General features: G+C 37.8%; 1 protein-coding gene and 2 non-coding genes across 4 annotated transcripts in view; 2 read left to right on the top strand and 1 right to left on the bottom strand.

Annotated features, from left to right (window-relative positions):
• Positions 1 to 2,488: 2,488 nt before the first annotated feature.
• Positions 2,489 to 2,562, top strand: trnai-aau (transfer RNA isoleucine (anticodon AAU)). Its single transcript has one exon. It is a non-coding gene; the product is annotated as a tRNA-Ile (tRNA).
• Positions 2,563 to 3,959: 1,397 nt separating this feature from the next.
• trnai-aau (transfer RNA isoleucine (anticodon AAU)) lies at positions 3,960 to 4,033 on the top strand. The gene has a single exon. It is a non-coding gene; the product is annotated as a tRNA-Ile (tRNA).
• An 8,270-nt stretch (positions 4,034 to 12,303) lies between these two features.
• sf3a3 (splicing factor 3a, subunit 3) overlaps positions 12,304 to 18,192 on the bottom strand; it is a 55,463-nt gene continuing 49,574 nt past the window's right edge. For both annotated transcript variants that reach the window (XM_061908386.1, XM_061908385.1), the window contains 2 exons: positions 12,631 to 12,686; positions 12,304 to 12,555 (listed from right to left, as the gene is read on the bottom strand). In XM_061908386.1, the coding sequence (XP_061764370.1) occupies positions 12,478 to 12,555; positions 12,631 to 12,686 (134 nt within the window). In that variant the 3' untranslated portion in view covers positions 12,304 to 12,477. The remainder of the gene's footprint in view (positions 12,556 to 12,630; positions 12,687 to 18,192) is intronic.

Below are 18,192 nucleotides of genomic sequence, written 5' to 3'. Positions count from 1 at the left end.
TATGGATTGACTCAATATTATTTATTTTCTCTATATGAAACACCATAGGCTTTTTAGTCCAACTGGTATTTGACAAACTGGAAAAAACTGCCAACGCACTTTTGATCTTAGTTTGAGTAGACCAAAACGGAATATTTTTTTCAGAACTTATTGTTACGTTCAAATCTAAATACATGCAAAAATTAATTGAATTGAAAAAGAAAGGTCAATATTATGAGTTTGTGACAGGTAAGCCCAGTTGGTCAGAGCTCGATGCTAATTACATCAAGGTCATGGTTTCAACCCACAAACAGGCCACTGGTTTCCCTTTGAAGAGGTATAACTATAAATTAACAACATTAACTCAATGATGCTTTCTGTCTTTGAAACACTGTAAGAATGGAATTTTAGTGCCAATTGTCCTTGACAAACTGACAAAAAGATGCAAAAGCCCTTTGGATCTTAGTTTAAGTAGACCAAAACAGATTATTTTACCCTAGAAACTCAATGTCTTGTTCAAATCTAACTACCAAAATAATTTGAGTTGAAAATGTAAGGATATGTTAGAAATTGTTGTCGGTTAGCTCAGTTGGTCAAAGCGTGGTGCTATTAATGCCAAGGTCATGGGTTCAACCCCCATGCAGGCCATTGATTTCTATTTAAATAGGTTTAACTATAGATCAATAATATTGACTCAATGCCATTTTCTTCATCTAAAACACTGTAGAAATGTTTTTTAGTGTGATTCGTACTTGACAAATGGACAAAAACTGCAAAAGCCCTTTAGATCTTAGTTTTAGTAGACCAAAACAGAATACATTTTACCTAAGAACTCAATGTCCTGTTCAAATCTAAATACCACAATAATTTCAGTTGAAAATGTAAGGAAATTTGTAGTGTATGTTAGCTCAGTCGGTCAGAGCGTCTTGCTGATGGCCATGGCCATAGGTTCAATCCCGATAAAGACAACTGGTTTGTTGTTAAGAAGGTATATCTACAGATCAACAACAGTAACTCAATGTTATTTCTTTTCTCTATATAAGGGCTTTTTAGTGTGAGGCGTACTTGAAAAAATGCCCAAAAACTGTCAAAGTGTTTTGGATCTTAGTTCGAGTAGACATTAACAAAATGTTTTTTTTGGAACTCATTGTCATGTTCAAATTTCAATATACACCAAAATAATTTGAATTGAAATGTAAAGACATTCAAAAGGTTTGAGGCCTGTTAGCTCAGTTGGTCAGAGCATGGTGCTAATAACGCCCAGGGTCATGGGCTCAACCCCTACACAGGCCACTGGTTTCCCTTTGAAGAGGTTAAAGTATAGATGAACAACATTGACTCAATGATACTTTCCGTCTACAAAACACTGTAGGAAGGGCTTTTCAGTGTGACTCGTACTTGACAAACTTACAAAAGCACTTTGTATCTTAGTTTGAATAGACCAAAACAATTTTTTTTCCTAGGAACTCAATGTCTTGTTCATATCTAAATACCAAAATAACTTGAAATGAAAATGTAAGGAAACTTAGGCAGTTTGTGGCCGGCTAGTCAAAACGTGGCGCTAATAATGCCAAGGTCATGGCTTCAACCCCTGTACGGGCCACTGGTTTCTCTTTAAATAGGTTTAACTATAGATCAACAATATTGACTCAATGCTACTTTCTTCATATAAAACACTGGAGAAATGGATTTTTAGTGTGACTCGTACTTGAAAAACTGACAAAAACTACAAAAACCCTTTAGATCATAGTTTGAGTATACCAAAACAGAATTGATTTTACCTAAGAAGTCAATGTCCTGTTCAAATCTAAATACCAAAATAATTTCAGTTGAAGATGTAAGGCAATTCAAAGAGTATGTTAGCTCAGCTGGCCATAGCGTGGTGCTGATAACGCCAAGGTCACGGTTTCAACCCCCATACGGGTCACTGTTTTCTTGTTAAGAAGTTTATCTATAGATTGACTCAATGCTATTTCTTTTCTCTATATAAAAACTGTAGGAAAGGCTTTTTAGTGTAACTCGTACTTGACAAAATGCCTAAAACTGCAAAAGCGTTTTTGATCTTAGTTCGAACAAAAACAGACCAACTTTTTTCGGAACTTATTGTCATGTTCAAATCTAAATACATACCAAAATAATTTGAATTGATAATGTAAGTTCATTGTAAGAGTTTGTGGCGGGTTATCTCAATTGGTCAGAGCGTGGTCCTAATAATGCCAAGATCATGGGTTCAACCGCTGTACAGGCCACTGGTTTCTCTTTTGATAGGTTTAACTATAGATCAACAACATTGACTCAATGCTACTTTCTTCATACAAAAAAACACTGTAGAAATTGATTTTTAGTGTGACTCGTACTTGAAAAACTGACAAAAACTACAAAAGCCCTTTAGATCTTAGTTTGAGTACACCAAAACAGAATATATTTTATCTAAGAAGTCAAAGTATTGTTCTAATCTAAGTACCAAAATAATTTGAGTTTAATATGTAACGAAATTTCAAGGGTATGTGGCCGGTTAGCTCAGTTGGTCAGAGTGTGGTGCTAATAACGCTAAGGTCATGGGTTCAACCCCCATACGGGCCACAAGTTTGCTTTTAAAGAGATTTAACTATAAATAAACTACTATGACCAATGCTACTTTCTGTCTATAAAACACTGTAGGAATGGATTTTAGTGTGACTCGTACTTGACAAACTGACAAAAACTGTCAAAGCACTTTGGATCGTAGTTTGAGTAGACCAAAACAGATTTTTTTTCTAGGAACCTAATGTCTTGTTCAAATCTAAATACCAAAATAATATGAATTGAAAATGTAAGAATATGTTAAGCACGGTGGCAGAGAATTTAGTGCATCTTCTCCAAAGTGGGCTGGCTCAGAGTAAATCAACTTGCACTGAGCCTAGTCTATAAAATCCACTACACTACCCTGATACAGAAGTACATGTCAAACTACTTCCTTAATGTAAATGACCGCCATAACCATAAGACCAGGGGGAGCTCCACAAACCAGGTTAAACCCAGATTCCGATCCAACAAATGTCTAAACTCATTCTCTTTCTATGCCACATCAATGTGGAATGCACTCCCAACAGGTGTAAAAGTAAGTGCATCTCTATCCTCCTTCAAAACCGCTCTAAAACAACACCTCCAGGCAACTTCAACCCTTTACTAACACCTTACCCCCTTCACATCCCATCTTCCCGGATTGTAAACAATCAAATGTAAATAATCAAATGTATTTCTAATGTATATACTTGTTCTTATGCTATCTGAACTCAGTATGTTCTCTGCTCGCTGTACATATCCTACTTAGTCAGACCTACAGTGTATAAATGTCCATTTCTCTGATGATGCAATTGTTGATGACTGAAGTGTTGATATCAACCAAACCCTCCTCATCCCACCCCCCGGATTATGAATAATTCCATGTATATACTATGATGATTAACCTGTGTGATTACTGTATTATGCTGATGGTATATATTTCTACCATGAATTGATTTATGTGGACCCCGACTTAAACAAGTTAAAAAACGTATTCGGGTGTTACCATTTAGTGGTCAATTGTATGGAATATGTAATGAATGTGTTCAATCTACTAATAAAAGTTTCAATCAATCAATCAATCTGCCTCACAATTCAAAGATCCTGAGTAGTCCTGAGTTCAATCCCGGGCACGGGATCTTTCTGTGTGGAGTTTGCATGTTCTCCCCGTGACTGAGTGGATTCTCTCCGGGTACTTCGGCTTCCTCCCACCTCCAAAGACATGCACCTGGGGATAAGTGAATAGGCAACACTAAATTGGCCCGAGTGTGTGAATGTGAGTGCGAATGTCGGTTTATCTGTGTTGGCCCTGTGATGAGGTGGCGACTTGTCCAGAGTGTACCGTCCGAATGCAGCTGAGATAGGCTCCAGCGGCCCCCCGCCATTCAAAAAGGGACAAGCGGTAGAAAAAGGATGGATGGATGATAAAAGATTGCGGCCAGTTAGCTCAGTTGGTCAGAGCGTGGTGCTAATAATGCCAAGGTCATGGGATCAACCCCCATACAGGCCACTGGTTTCCCTTTAAAGAGATTTAACTTTAGATTAATTACTCAATGTTGCTTTCTGTCTATAAAACACTGTAGAATCTGATTTTTAGTGTCACTTGTACTTGACAGAACTGCAAAAGCCGTTTGGATCATAATTTGATTGATTGAAAATTGTATTAATAGATTGCACAGTACAGTACATATTCCGTACAATTCATCACTCAATGGTAACACCCAAATAAGTTTTCAATTTGTTTAAGTTGGGGTCCACGTAAATCAATTCATGGTAATGTGTAGTTCCCTAAAAACTCAATGTTGGTTAAAATCTAAAAACTAAATTCATTTGAGTTGAAAATGTAAGGACATGTATTAACGTTGTGGTCGGTTAGCTCAGTTGGTCAGAGCCTGTTGCAAATAATCCAAAGGTCATGGGTTCAACCCCCATACAGTCAATTAGTTTAACTACAGATCAACTATATTGACTCAATGCCACTTTCTTCATTTAAAACACTGTAGAAATGTTTTTTAGTGTGACTCGTACTTGACAAAGTGACAAAAAATGCAAAAGCCCTTTAGATCTTAGTTTTAGTAGACCAAAACAGAATCTATTTTCCACAAGAACTCAGTGTCCTTTTCAAATCTAAATACCACAATAATTTGAGTTGAAAACGTAAGAGAATTAAGCAAGTTTGTGACCGGTAAGCTCAGTTGGGCCGAGCGTGGTGTTAATAATGTCAAGGTCACAGGTTCAACCCACATACAGGCCACTGGTTTCTTGTCAATAAATGTGTCTATGGATTGACTCAATAACATTTATTTTCTCTATATGAAACACCATAGGCTTTTTAGTCCAACTCGTACTTGACAAACTGGCAAAAATTGCCAAAGCCATTTTGATCTTAGTTTGAGTAGACCAAAATGGAATATTTGTATTAGAAATTATTGTCATGTTCAAATCTAAATACATGCTAAAATTAATTGAATTGAAAAAGAAAGGTCAATTTTATGAGTTTGTGGCAGGTTAGCCCAGTCGGTCAGAGTTTGGTGCTAGTAACATCAAGGTCATGGCCTACAAATAGGCCACTGGTTTACCTTTGAAGAGGTATAACTATAAATTAACAACATTAACTCAATGATGCTTTCTGTCTTTGAAACACTGTAAGAATGGAATATTAGTGCCAATTGTCCTTGACAAACTGACAAAAACTGCAAAAGCCCTTTGGATCTTAGTTTAAGTAGACCAAAACAGATTTATTTCCCTTATAAACTCAATGTCTTGTTCAAATCTAAATACCAAAATAATTTGACTTAAAAATGTAAAGAAATTGTGGAAACTGTGGCCGGTTAGCTCAGTTGGTCAGCGCGTGGTGCTCATAATGCCAAGGTCATGGGTTATGGGTTATGGGATTTTTAGTGTCACTCGTACTTGAAAAAACTGACAAAAACTTAAAAAGCAGTTTAGACCTTAGTTTGATTGATTGAAACTTTTATTGGTATATTGCACATTACAGTACATATTGAGTTATTCCGTACAATTAACCACTAAATGGTAACACCTGAATAAGATTTTTAACTTGTTTAAGTCTGGGTCCATGTAAATCAATTCATGGTAATGAGTAGACTAAAACAGATTTTCTTTCCTTAAGAACTCAATGTCTTGTTCAAATCTAAATACCAAAATAATTTGAGTTGAAAATGTAAGGACATGTTCAATGTTTGAGGCCGGTTAGCTCAGTTGGTCAGAGCGTGGTAATAATAAAGCCAAGGTCATGGGTTCAACCCCCGTACAAGCCATTGGTTTCTCTTTAGATAGGTTTAACTATAGATCAACAATATTGACTCAAAGCCACTTTTTTCATTTAAAACACTGTAGAAATGTTTTTTTAGTGTGACTCGTACTTGACAAACTGACAAAAACTGCAAAAGCCCTTTAGATCTTAGTTTTAGTAGACCAAGACAGAGTATATTTTACCTAAGAACTCAATGTCCTGTTCAAATCAAAATACCACAATAATTTGAGTTGAAAATGTGAGGACATTTATTAACGCTGTGGCCGGTTAGCTCAGTTGGTCACAGCGTGGTGCTGATAGCCATCGTCATAGGTTCGACCCCAGTAAAGGCCACTGGTTTGTTGTTGAGAAGGTTATCTACAAATCAACGAGCGTAATTGGATGTTATTTACTTTCTCTATATAAAACACTGGAGGAAGGGCTTTTTAGTGTGACGCATACATGACAAAATGCCAAAAACTGCCAAAGTGTTTTGGATCTTAGTTCGAGTAGACAAAAACAAAATATTTTTTGGAACTCATTGTCATGTTCAAATCTAAATATATATCAAAATAATTTGAATTGAAAATGTAAGGAAATTCTAAGAGTTTATGGCTGGTTCAACCCCCATACAGGTCACTAGTTTCCCTTTGAAAAGGTTTAGCTATAGATTAACAACATTGACTCAATGCTACTTTCTCTATATAAAACACAAATGGATTTTAGTGTGACTCGTACTTGACAAACTGAGAAAAACTGCTAAAGCACTTTGGATCTTACTTTGAGTAGACTAAAACAGTTTTTTTTTCCTCGGAACTCAATGTCTTCTTCGGATTTGAATACCAAGTTAGCTCAGTTGGTCAAAGCGTGGACCTATGAACGCCAAGGTCAAGGGTTCAACCCCCATACTTTCTTAAGGAGTTAATCTGCCGATTTTCAACTTTGACTCTATGCTATTTATTCTCTCTATATGAAACACTGTAGGAACGTTTTTTTAGTTTGACTCGTACTTGACAAACCGTCAAAAATTGCCAAAGCGTTTTGGATCTTAGTTCGAGTAGACAAAAACTGAATAATTTTTTTCCAAACTCATTGTCATGTTCAAATCTAAATACATACCAAAATAATCTGAATATAAAATGTAAGGTCATTTTAAGACTTTGTGGCCGGTTACCTGAATTGGTCAGAGCATGATGTTAATAATGCCAAAGTCATGGGTTCAACTGCTGTACAGGCCACTGGTTTCTCTTTAGATAGGTTTAACTATAGATCAACAGAATTGACTCAGTGCTACTTTCTCTTTTTAAAACACTGTAGGAATGGCTTTTTAGTGTGACTTGGCAAACTGACAAAAACTGCCAAAGCACTTTGGATCTTTGTTTGGGTAGACAAAAACAAAATATATCTCCCTAAGAACTCAATGTCTTGTTAAAATCTAAATACCAAAAAAACTTTAGTTGAATACGTAAGGAAATCACTAGAAATTGTGGTCGGTTAGCTCAGTTGGTCAGAGTGCAAAGCTAATAACGTCAAGGTCACAGGTTTCTTGTTAAGAAGTTTAACCATCAATTGACAACATTGGCTCAATTCTATTTTGTCTATTTAAAACACTGTAGGAATGGCTTTTAAGTGTGACTCTTACTTAACAAAAGCTCCTAAAGCCCTTTGGATCTTAGTTCGAGTAAACCAAAACAGATTTTTCTTATTGGAACTCAATGTCTTGTTAAAGTCTAAACACCATAATAATTTGGGTTAAAAATGTAAGGAAAGTTAGGAACTTTGTGGCTGGTTAGCTTAGTTGGTCAGAGTGTGGTGTTAACGCCAAGGTCATGTGTTCAACCGCTGTACAGGCCACTGGTTTCTCTTGAGATAGGTTTAACTATAGATCAACAACCATGACTCAAAGCTACTTTCTCTATATAAATCACTATAAGAATGGATTTTTTTTCTGTGACTCATACTTGACAAACTAACAAAAACTGCTTAAGCACATTGGATCTTAGTTTGAGTAGACAAAAACAATGTTTTTCCTAGGAACACAATGTCTTGTTCAAGTCTAAATACCAAAAACCTTGGAGTTGAATACGTAAGGAAATTGTTAAGGTATGTGGCTGGTTAGCTCAGTTTGTCAGAGTGCGGAGCTAGTAACGCCAAGGTCACAGATCGACAACATTGGCTCAATGCTACTTACTCTATATAAAACACTGTAGGAATGGCTTTTTAGTGTGACATGTACTTGACAAAAGCTGCTAAAGCTCTTTGGATCCTAGTTTGAGTACACCAAAACAGATTTGTTTTTCCGAGAAACTCAATGTCTTGTTCAAAGCTAAATACCCAAATAGTTTGAGTTAAAAATGTAAGGAAATTTAGGAAGCGTTTGGCTGATGAGCTCAGTTGGTCTGAGCATGGTGCTAATAACGCCATGGTCACACATTCATACAGGCCACTGGTTTATTGTTAAGAAGTTTATCAGTAGATCAGCAACATTGACTCGAGTTATTTCTTTCCTCTATATAAAACACTGCAGGAATGGATTTTTAGTGTGACTTGTATACTTGACAAACTGACAAAAACTGCCAAAGCACTTTGGATCTTAGTTTGTGTAAAACAAAACTGAATAATTATTGAGGAACCCCTTGTCATGTTAAAATCTAAATACATACCAAAATAATTTGAATAGAAAAAGTAAGGATATTTTATGAGTTTGTGGCCATTTAGGTCAGTTGATCAGAGCGTGGTGCTAAAAACGCCAAGGTTTCTTGTTAAGAAGTTTATCTATAAATCAACAACATTGACTCAATGCTGCTACTTTTCTCTATATGAAACGCTGTAGGAACGGCTTTTTAGTGTGGCTCATATTTATTGCAGTCTACGTGCCTCCTTAAGCCAATGCTAAAGTAGCCATGGATTTTCTATCATTGTCCATCAACCAGCATTTATCTATGCAGGCAGACCCCACAATTCCACAAATATGTGAATTCCCCCACCATAGAGAAGCATGTGCCTCACAATATGAAGGTCCTAAGTAGTCCAAAAACCAATCCTGGCCTGGGATCTTTCTGTGTGGAGTTTGCATGTTCTCCCCGTGACTGCGTTGGTTTCCTCCGGGTATTCTGGCTTACTCCCACCTCCAAAGACATGCACCTGGGGATAGGTTGATTGACAAAACTAAATGTCCCTAGTGTGTGAATGTGAGTGTGAATTCTGTCTATCTGTGTTGGCCCTGTGATGAGGTGGCCACTTGTCCAGGGTGTACCCCGCCTTACGCCCGGATGCAGCTGAGATAGGCTCCAGCACCCCTCGCCCCCCCCCCCCAAAAAGGGACAAGCGATAGAAAATAGATGGATGGATAGAGAAGAACACTATAGACCAAGTCTACTGCAAAATCTGTAACGCTCACAAAGCCAGCCCTCTGCCTCATCTGGGTCTCTCTGACCACCTGTCTCTCTCTCCCTGATCCCTGCGCACAAACCGCTGATGTGCCAACAAAAAACAGCTACAAAGTCCGTCAAAGTGTGGACTGAGAAGCCACCTCAGCCCTGAAGGACTGTTTTGATGTCACTAATTTGTTTTTTTTTGCAGAGGGGACACACATCTACAGTTCTGGATTACATAATTTTTTTCCCCTGAGAATGTGACAGAAACGTGAACTGTTAAAGTGTTCCTCAACCAGAAACCATGGCTCAACATCAAAGTGAAGACCCAACTCAAGACGCGGGATACTGCCTAGAGCTGGAGACCCACAAAGCTACAAAGAAGCACAGAAAATCTGAGGAAGGTCATTTAGAAGGCAGCCCAGTGACAAGCAGAGCATCTACCACCTGAAAAACATTGCCAAAATCAGAGGAATTGATGCCAAATACCAGTTTGATACACACTTAAATAAATTGCCAGAAATAGCCAAATTTGCTCATCCATCCATCCATTTCTACCGCTTATTCCCTTTGGGGTCACGGGGGGCGCTGGTGCCTATCTCAGCTACAATCGGGCGGAAGGCGGCGCACACCCTGGACAAGTCGCCACCTCATCGCAGGCCAATTTGCTCAATTTACCTTTAAATATATTTGATTATTAATAATTAATTATATTTATCTTTGTGGAAACACTAATCATCTTAATGATTTCTCACAATGAATATATATAGAAACAGATAAATATTAATATGCAACACTTTATTTTTATATTTTCTCTAAGTGCACATTTTTCAAATTGAATATTTTCAAATGATCACTTCTAAGAGAGTCTAGTGAAATCACAATATCCCTTTTTAACTAGTTAGCCACTAACAATTTTTAACAAATCATGAATTACTTTGCACCATGTTTGTACAAATAATAACTCATGTAAAATACAAAAGTCAACCCTTAAATTTTTAAATAAATGATGTCACACTTTGAACTGGACACCAAATCTGTTATCTGTTTCTTTGTCAGTTCGTGGGAAGCCTGGCATTGCTGTTAACTAGTGTGTTGTACTCTGGTGTTTAACTTGACACTGCAACTCTGAGTGAATCTTGCAGATGTGCATCAGTGAGGCGTGTTCTGTGTTTGTTCTGGATGAAGTTCATGTCAGAAAAGGCTGATTCACAAAGATTAGTTGAACCAAACAGGCTTGCAACCTTCATAGCTGCTGTGCATACACCACTGTACTTTTCTGTGTCAACAAGGCACCAAAAGTTTGGTGCAGCCTTGTGGGCTTTAAATTTTAAATTGTCAGGAAAGAAGAGGAAGGAATTTAAAAGGTAAAAGGGTATATCTGTTTAAAAATCCTAAAATCATTTTTAAGGTTTTATTTTTTCTCTAAAATTGTGTTTCTGAAAGTTCTAAGAAGCAAAGTAAAAAAAATAAATGAATTTATTTAAACAAGTGAAGACCAAGTCTTTAAAATATTTTCTTGGATTTTAAAATTCTATTTGAGTTTTGTCTCTCTTAGAATTAAAAATGTCGAGCAAAGCGAGACCAGCTTGCTAGTAAATAAATAAAATAAAAAAATAGAGGCAGCTCACTGGTAAGTGCTGCTATTTGAGCTATTTTTAGAACAGGCCAGCGGGCGAGTCATCTGGTCCTTACGGGTTACCTGGTGCCCGCGGGCACCGCGTTGGTGACCCCTGCTTTAGAACAACTCTCCTTGTGTACAAGTATTTTCATTGCCTTGTAGCAAAGTACATATCTGACATGTTAGAGCCATATGAACCATCTCGAGCTCTAAGAACCTCAGGGAGTGGTCTCCCGCTGGTGCCCAGAGTCAGGACCAAACATGGTGAAACTGTGTTGCAGTTTTATGCTCCTAAAATCTGGAATAGTCATCTGAAGATGTGAGACGGGCCTCATCGTTGGCAATGTTCAAATCCAACAACAACTAAAAGTATTTTGTCTGAATAGTTTAATTATGATTGTATTTTCTGATTTTAATATGTATTATTTTAACTTCTTTATCTGTATCGCACTTTGAATTACCCTGTGAACGAATTGTGCTCTACAAATCCAATTGCCTTGCCTTGATAAAGACAGGGAAAGCAACGCATACTCGTAGACAGCACGTGCAACAGCAACAAAAAACATGGTAGTTGATGCAAAGGTAAATCATGTAATGCGACCTCACCAGAGCAAAAACAATGCATATTTATCCGGGAGAGTCTTGATACCCATTTCCTTGACCAATGGGCTCCTAAACCTCAATGCATTTCCAAATTTTCATCGGTTTTGTTTGTATAGAATCATGTCTGGAGCACCAGATAGTTAGATATGTCTGGGAATGCGCCCGAAGGATAATCCTTGATATCACTCGACAAAACTTTTGATGTAGGGATCTATTCCATTGCATAGTTCGATTTTTTGCTTGTATCTGCTTTTTGTATCTTGCGTTTGTGCACTGCTTGCTGTACTACAGCCATCTTAGCTTGGTTGACCACCACTGGGTTTCACTTCCAGGAAGAAGTGAGGGAATACAAGCAATAGAGCCGTCCCAGGCTAAACAGGGGTCTTAAGCAGAATTGTATTTTGAGCCCCCCCCTTTACAATTTTTTCACCACATTTTATTTATGTGAAACAATTGTTTTTTTAATCAATCTTGTGTTAATTTATTCAAATTGATGTTTTGCACTAAAACAAATTAATTGTAAATAAATTGTTAAAAATATTTTTTTTTCGTGCAAAATAAATGTAACATCATTAAAACAATTTACTTCTGATCGGGATTTGATCCCAGTACCACTGCCTTACAAGGACAAGCACGAGCACAGCGCCACAGGAGCCTGTGTGACTTTGGGGATAATTTATTATATTATCAGTGAAGCTGAAAGCAGCAAAAAATGCATTTGTGATAAAATCACAAAATAAGTGCCATGTAATTTAATTATTGACATTTTTCATGAAAAAAAAGGCTCCGAGAGACTGTGGGGCCTACATACAGTGCGTGTATAAGAGGTTTGGCCTTGTTTGTTGCTATCTTTTTCTGTTTAAATACTGCACATTTACCGAGCATGCACTTATAATTGTATTAAAACAAGATAAAAAAAACATAACTGGTGGCCCGGGAATTTTTTTTATTGTGCAAATCAAAAAAGAACATTTTACATTGATTTTTAAAAAGGGGGTTGAAGACTGTTAATATGAAACCTGTTAAGAATACAACAAAGCGTCACAAAACGGTCAAATAGGTTTTTGCACTGAATGAAAAGGTGCACTTTATTAGCTTATCTACAGCAAGCCTTGTCTCTTCAGATCTTCGTAGGTCTTCTTGTTCACTACATTTCCGCTTGAGTCTTCATATTCTTCCTAGAAAATACACAAAGAAGGATGTTCAGGATTACTGTGTTATAACATCCTTGTTGTGTTGTGCTACAAACGTACCTCTGTGTCAGGCTGCCAACGCTCCAAAGCCTTTTGGGACTTCAGCTTCGCCCACACTAACGTTGGTGAACATTAGGTCAAGTTAGTCCAACATTCTTTTCATGCAAACTATACATCTGCAGTGCACAAAAAGTATGATAGCAAAGTGGAATTTCCTGAATTATCAGTCCTACAACACTTTGAAACTAGTCAGGTGCTCCACTGTCCAGCCAAAAGACTTCAGCCAAGTCAAACTTTTTTTTTTGTTAAACCACTCCAGCTTCTAAAGACTACAATCTGAAAAGTCACTGAGCTGAACTTTTTTTAACTAGTTTTTGCAGGGGCTGAGCTTCAAGAGGTAGTCACCTGAAATAGTTTTCAATTCACAGGTGTGCTTGAAGCTCAACGACAGAGTGCCAAGAGTGTGCAAAGCAGTAATCAGAGCGAAGGGGGGCTATTTTGAAGAAACTAGAATATAAAACATGTCTTCAGTTATTTCACCTTTTTTTGTTAAGTACATAACTCCACGTGTTCATTTATAATTTTGATGCTTTCAGTGACAATCTACAATGTAAATTGTCATGAAAATAAAGCTAATACATATAATGAGCATACGGTGTCTACAAAATTTTGGCCTGTACTGTATATATCATATATATACACATATATGATATATACCGTATTTTTCGGACTATAAGTCGCAGTTTTTTTCATAGTTTGGTCGGAGTTGTGACATATACTCCGGAGCGACTTATGTGTGAAATTTTTAACACATTACCGTAAAATATCAAATAATATTATTTATCTAATTTGCGGAAGAGACGAAGAAAATGTCAGCAATCGTCACACACACGTCAGCCAATAAGAATTTGGCGGGGGAGGGTCATGGCAGAAGTGCATTATGGATCATGGGATGCTAACTGCTATATGCTATTAAAATGGATCATTTCATTGTTGGCGGTAACTTATAAAAAATGATAAGGGCTGAACAAAAATGGCACCGAAAAGGAAATCATGCACTGCAGATTACAAGCTGGACGTAGTGAAATATGCAGCAGAAAACGACAAGAGGAACCGGCGCATACCTTTGGAGTTGGCAGGCACCGCTGCTGCCCACTGCTACCCTCACCTCTTAGGAGGTGAACAGGGGGATGGGTCAAATGCAGAGGACAAATTTCGCCACACCTAGTGTGTGTGTTACAATCATTGGTACTTTAGTTGTTTAGAAGCGACATCGAGGAAGAAGATTTCATAGGATTTATCGATTAGGAGTGACAGATTGTTTGGTAAACATATAGTATGTTCTATATGTTATAGTTATTTGAATGACTCTTACCATAATATGTTATGTTAACATAGCAGGCACCTTCTCAGTTGGTTATTTATGCGTCATATAACGTACACTTATTCAGCCTGTTGTTCTTTACTCTTTATTTATTTTAAATTGCCTTTCAAATGTCTATTCTTGGTGTTGGATTTTATCAAATAAATTTCCCCCAAAAATGCGACTTATACTCCAGTGCTTCTTTATTATGCATTTTCAGCCGGCGCGACGTATACTCGATTTATAATCCAAAAAATACGGTAAAAAAAAGGTGTATATATATATATTTTTTTATAGGAGCAGCAGTGTCGAGAGCCGCGAGATTAGAGGCTGAAGAGGGATAGGCAAATATATGCGTGTTCAGGTATTAAAATGTTTGCCCGATTGCGGGTTTGTTGGTCAGGTGTTAAAATGTTTGCCTGATTGCGGGTTTGTTGGTCACTCCCCAAATGGGGGTTGTCACGTACTGATGTCATATTAATACATTTTTTTCCTAATATTTTCACAAATCGACTGGTAGGGTCCCAAAGATCGACCGGTAGATTGCGATTGACAAGTTGGCTACCTCCGTTCTAGAAGGACATCGGCGGGGTTCCGGTGACGTCATCAAGCCAAATGGCAGCCTAGAGTAACATCTCCCTCGTGAGAAAAGTTATTTCGCCCCGTGACACTGTAAAATGCCAAATTTTCAGGTACTCTCTGAACAAACAAAAGGGGCAAGGATGGGGAAAACCAGAGGAAATCGAGGAAATGTCGCTACAGAGTCCGTAAATGAGGAAAGCCATGTATCCGCGAACAGCTCACCTGTAAAGCTACAAGATGGCGGTGCTAATGCTAACCTTCGCTCGAAGGAGGCGGACGCCGAAGGTTTAGCCCAAGTTCTGGAGGCGATTCGGGATTTCCGAGAAGACATAAAAGAACAGTTGAACGATATAAAATTCGAGCTCACCAACATTAAACAACAAATAACAGACACAGAGGAGCGAATCGAAAAGGTGGAGGACGTGTTGAACAAAATGATAAAAGTCATTAATCTGCAAGAAAACAAACTACTCGATTATGACGGGAGATCCCGACGCGAGAACTTGAGGACATACAACGTGCCCGAAGGAGTCGAGGGACCGTCTATGCCAGAGTTTGTGGAAAAACTGCTGCGTGACATCTTGGAGATTCCCGTAACTACGCAACTCGACATTGAAAGAGCGCACCGCACGCTGGCGCCAAGACCCACCGGGGACAGAGAAGACAAGCCGCGGTCAATAGTAGTCAAATTCCTCCGCAACAGAATGAAAGAAGAGGTCATGCGCAAAGCCTGGGGAAAGAAGAAAATTTTCCTGAATGGGAGACTAATATATTTTGATCAAGATTACCCCCAAGCAGTCCTTCAAAAGAGGAAAGAATATACTGAAGCGAAGCGAGTGTTAAAGCAAAGAAATATTCGCTTCAAGACTCCGTTCCCGGCCAAACTACGAGTATTTTATGAGAACGGCACGCAGTTGTACCGGACAGCAGAGGAGGCGACAAGAGACATGAAGGACAGAGGACTGCCAGTCAGCGTGATTACGCCGAGGGACTGCCTGCTGGATCAGCTGTCCCGTTTCGCCTGGGAGACCACGGGAGGAAGGAGCCGGGAGGGGACAGGTGAGGAGCCAGAGAAAAAAGCATCAGGGAGAGACTGCAAGTTTTCAGAAGACAAACATCGTCTTCTCCGGAGGACCTGTTAATCTTGACTGACTTTTTAAAGTACTGGTAAGATGAACAGAACTCAAACAGGTGACTTTAAATTCACCCCAAGACATTTGTGCTATATATAATAACCCCAATTAGATGAGAAATGCGATGAGGTGGCGACTTGTCCAGGGTGTACCCCGCCTTCCGCCCGATTGTAGCTGAGATAGGCGCCAGCGCCCCCCGCGACCCCAAAAGGGAATAAGCGGTAGAAAATGGATGGATGGATGGATAGATGAGAAATATATACAAATGAGGGATGCATCTATGTAATGAATATAGATTTTTTTCCCCTCTCTATTGAGCGCCATGATGGGGGCCCTCTGCCCATAGGTGGGAGAGGATTTCCCCCACAGCTAGATGCTTTATCTAGCCTAACCAAGGGTCATTTATTAGAGACCCCTGCCTTGGAACTACATTTTTCCTTTTTCTCCGTTTTTTTTTGTTTATTCTGCCTTGGTTATTTTGCTTTGTTTTATTCATGTTATTTCAATTGTTTTCGTTATGGGAGTAGACTTGCTAGGTTATATTTTGAATATTTTTTGGTACACTTACAACTAAACACATATGGCTAGTGACAGAGTAAAATGTGTGTCGTTCAATGTTAATGGGCTATTGAACCCAATTAAACGCAGTAAAATCTTATCGAAGGTGAGGACAGAACAAGCCCACATAGTATATTTACAGGAGACCCATTTGACTGACAAGGAACATGTCACATTAAAGAGAATGGGCTTCACTCGCCTATTTTTTTCGTCATACAAATTAGGACATAGGAGAGGAGTTGCTATTCTCATCTCAAAAAAGGTAAATTTTGAAAAAGTACTGGAAATTCGTGATAAAGAGGGTAGATTTATTTTAGTAAAGGGAAAGATAGATGGGAACCCAATTACCTTATTGAATGTTTATGCACCACCTGGGAGTGATAGTAACTTCTTCCAAAAAATCACCAATATTATGGTAACGGAAACCGAAGGTTTTCTGATTTGTGGTGGGGATTTAAATATCTATTTACAGCCAAAATTGGACTAATCTAGCATAAAAATACATAACGTTAAACCCCTTTATAAGAAAGTAAACACACTTTTTGATGAAGTAGGTTTAATTGACATATGGCGAGACCTTTTCCCAGACAGAAGGGACTATACTTATTTCTCCGCTCCGCACAGTCTTTATACAAGAATACACTATTTTCTAACATTTGGGAAGGATAAAGATAAAATATGTACTTGTGAAATTGGGACGATAGATCTGAGTGACCATGCACCTATATACCTATCTATTGACTTTAATTTGAGGGCAAAAAATAATACATGGAAATTAAACTCAAGTCTGCTGAATGACCTACCCTTTAAAACACAAATTCAATCTGAAATTAGTCTTTTCTTAGAGTTCAATGACACAGGAGAGGTTTCGCCTCCCATCTTATGGGACACCTTGAAGGCTGTTTTAAGAGGGAAAATTATAGCAATATCTTCATTTAAGAAAAAAAACGAGAATACAAAATCAGATGACTTTAAAAAAAGACTAAAAGAATTAGAAAGAAGACACAAATTAGATTTGGCACAAGATACATTAAGGGAAATAGGAAATATTACGAATGAAATGAACAGTTTGGCCACACGAGAAATAAAAAAAAATCTAATATTTCTGAAACAGAGACACTATGAAAGTGGTTCTAAGTCTATGAAAATATTGGCCTGGAAACTAAAAAAAAAGATAGCGGAAAACACTATTTATAAAATCAGGGATCCAAGAACAAGAGGGATAAAAACTAAACCAAAGGAAATTCAGGAAGCCTTGAACATTTTTATAAAACTTTATACTCCGAGGTCTCTAGTAGGAGCATAACTCAAATCGAAAGCTTCCTGAATTCCCTGAATTTACCTATTTTAGATGAAAAACAAAATAAAACAATGTCTGCAGATATAACCGAAAATGAATTAAAAGTTGCCATTAGTAGGCTTAAATTAAGTAAATCGCCAGGATCAGACGGTTACACGGCAGAGTGGTATAAGGAATTTAAAAATGAATTAATACCTGTCTTACTCCCCACATTGAATTGGGTCTTAAAAAAGGCACATACGCCACCTAGTTGGAGGGAGGCAATTATTTCAGCTATACCAAAAGAAGGCAAGGATAGAATCGAATGTGGTTCGTACAGGCCAATATTGGTTCTCAATGTAGATTATAAACTATTTACTTCCATTATGGCCAAACGATTAGAAGATTTCTTACCTATGCTAATACATAATGATCAAACAGGTTTCATACATCAACGGCAAACACAAGACAATATAAGAAAGACACTACATATTATGGATCATATACAAAGAAAAAACATCGAAGCAGTTGTTATAAGTGTGGATGCTGAAAAAGCCTTCGATTCGGTCAATTGGAATTTCCTTTACAGAGTTTAATACAAATTTGGCTTTCAGGATACAATCATTAAAACTATACAGGCATTGTATAATAATCCTACTGCTAGGATTAAAGTCAATGGATACTTATCAAACAGTTTTACCCTAGAA

This window comes from Nerophis ophidion, linkage group LG08, assembly GCF_033978795.1.
Source record: "Nerophis ophidion isolate RoL-2023_Sa linkage group LG08, RoL_Noph_v1.0, whole genome shotgun sequence".
In the NCBI taxonomy this organism is placed as follows: Eukaryota; Metazoa; Chordata; class Actinopteri; order Syngnathiformes; family Syngnathidae; genus Nerophis; species Nerophis ophidion.
Note: the sequence above shows the minus strand (reverse complement) of the source record. Positions and strands in the feature narration are given on the sequence as shown.